This window comes from Babylonia areolata, chromosome 2, assembly GCF_041734735.1.
Source record: "Babylonia areolata isolate BAREFJ2019XMU chromosome 2, ASM4173473v1, whole genome shotgun sequence".
In the NCBI taxonomy this organism is placed as follows: Eukaryota; Metazoa; Mollusca; class Gastropoda; order Neogastropoda; family Buccinidae; genus Babylonia; species Babylonia areolata.
In genome coordinates, this window is record NC_134877.1 from 22,941,140 (window position 1) to 22,943,639 (window position 2,500).

The window sequence follows — 2,500 nt, forward strand, 5'->3', positions numbered from 1 at the left end:
TTCATTAAGTCATTCGGGGTTTGTTTTTTTTCTATTCATCTGTCTCTGTCTCTCTGTCTGTCTCTCTCTCTGTCTCTGACTCTCTCTGTCTCTGTATTTGTCTCTCTCTGTCTCTGTCTCTGCCTCTCTGTCTTTGTCTCTTTCTCTCTCTCGTGGGGATGGGTCCCTGTTCCCTTTGACATGGGCAAATGGCCCAGTTCAGTAAACTATTTGTCTTGTCTTGTCTTCTCTCGTCTTGTCTTGTCTCAAGGGGCACCACCCACCCACCCATCCATCCATCCACCCACCCACCCATCCACTCATCCATCCGCCCACCCATCCATCCATCCACCCGTCCATCCACCCACCCATCCATCCATCCATCCACCCATCCATCCATCAACTTGTCCATCCATCCATCCACCCATCTATCCATCCATCCACACACCCATCTATCCATCCACCACCCATCCATCCACCCACCCACCCATCCATTCATCCATCCACCCATCCATTCATCCATCCACCCACCACCAACACATCCATCCATCTATCCACCCACCCATCCATCCATCCATCCATGCACCCATCTATTCATCCATCCATCCACCCACCCACCCATCCACCCACCCACCACTCACCCATCCATTCATTCACCCCATCCATCCACCCACCCATCCATCCATCCACCCACCCATCCATCCACCCATACATCCATCCATCCACCCATCTGTCCATCCATTCATCCATCCATCCACCCACCCATCCATTCATTCACCCATCCATCCATCCACCCATCCATTCATTCACCCACCCATCCATCCACCCACCCACCCATCCATCCACCCATCCATTCATACATCCACCCATCCATCCAGCCCCCCATCCATCCACCCACCCACCCATCCATCCATTCATCCATCCATCCATCCACGCATCCATCCACCCACCCATCCATCCATCCATCCACCCATCTACCACCCACCCATCCATCCACCCACCACCCATCCAATCAACCATTCATTCACCCATCCATTCACCCACCCATCCATCCACCCACCCACCCCCCACCCATCCATTCATACATCCACCCATACATCCATCCACCCATCCATCCATCCGTCCATCCATCCATCCAGCCCCCCCCCCGCCCCCCCATCCATCCACCCACCCATCCATCCATCCATCCTTCCTTCCTCACTGACCTGTACGCCCGCCCACACACTCAGCCCCATCACTGGGTGCCAGGAAATATGCAGCTGCTGCCAGACCCTTTCCTCCATGCCACGCTGAATCCACAGCCTCCACACCCGCGTCCTCCCAAGCACAGCACACCCAATAGAATCACCACCATCGACGTACAGCGTCATCCCAGAAGAAGCCTCTCGCTTCTCCCGACCACCATCCAGTATATACACCCTGGATGCTGCACTACCACTGCTGCTGGCTGGAGGAGAGTGGATGATACGAAACGTGATGCTTACGGTGAATCCTTCCTTGCACAACAACAACCTTTCGCTCGACAGGCACCTCAGTGGCGGGAAAGTGACGTAACTTCCGCCTTGAAGATCCAGCAAGTTGGTTGGCGAGTGTGTCGTCATCAGCAGCGTCACGCTTCCGTGAGTTCTGCCAGATGACGCTGTCAAGTTGTGTCCTGATGACGTCATGATGGTGGTGCCGTGCATGGAAGTGAAGGTGTAGCTTGTTCGGTGCTGGACATCTGGGATTAGAGAGAACGCAAATAACGCAAGAATTTTATTGTGTAGACCATATGACCTTATTTGCGGGATACGCATACGCTATTTCACTGCCTCATTCATTCACTGTAATGCATTCGTCAGTTTTTCTATTTAGTGTTCACAGCAAGAAGATTTTTAAACACATTAGTAAAACGGGCGCAATAGCCGAGTGGTTTAAGCGTTAGACTTTCAATCTGAGGGTCCCGGGTTCGAATCACGATAACGGCGCCTGGTGGGTAGGGGGTGGAGATTTTTCCGATCTCCCAGGTCAACATATGTGCAGACCTGCTAGTGCCTGAACCCCCTTCGTGTGTATATGCACGCAGAAGATCAAATACGCACGTTGAAGATCCTGTAACCCATATCAGTGTTCGGTGGGTTATGGAGACACGAAAATACCCAGCATGCATGAACCACGACAGACTCTTCGAAAAGTCGATTTTGGTCGTGTAACGGAAAGAAGAAGAAGAAGAAGACCCGTTACAACTGATCGTGCTGACAATGTTGGGAGTGAACCGTTGTTATAGTATACAACGAAGATAATCAACAATGTCAAATAAATCTTCAAAAGAGAAAAGTCAAGAAATGGGGGGAAAAAAACCCATTAATGACATCAGATTTGCATAATAAATATATCTACCAAGGTCATGGAGGCGATGCTCGTCTTGCATCAAATGCAGAAATCCAGTCATCGAAGTATAAAGAGTGTATGTTTTTTGTTTTTGGGTTTTTTTCTGGGTTTTTTTCTTTTGGGAGGGGGGAGGGTGGTTTTTTGGGTTTTT

The 2,500-nt window shown here is 50.6% G+C and overlaps 1 protein-coding gene across 1 annotated transcript in view; it reads right to left on the reverse strand.

Moving 5' to 3' along the window:
- Positions 1-1,664, reverse strand: part of LOC143277063 (uncharacterized) — a 7,033-nt gene extending 5,369 nt beyond the window's left edge. Inside the window, exon 1 of the mRNA XM_076581799.1 lies at positions 1,185-1,664. Within this exon, the coding sequence (XP_076437914.1) occupies positions 1,185-1,664 (480 nt within the window). The remainder of the gene's footprint in view (positions 1-1,184) is intronic.
- Positions 1,665-2,500: the final 836 nt, after the last annotated feature.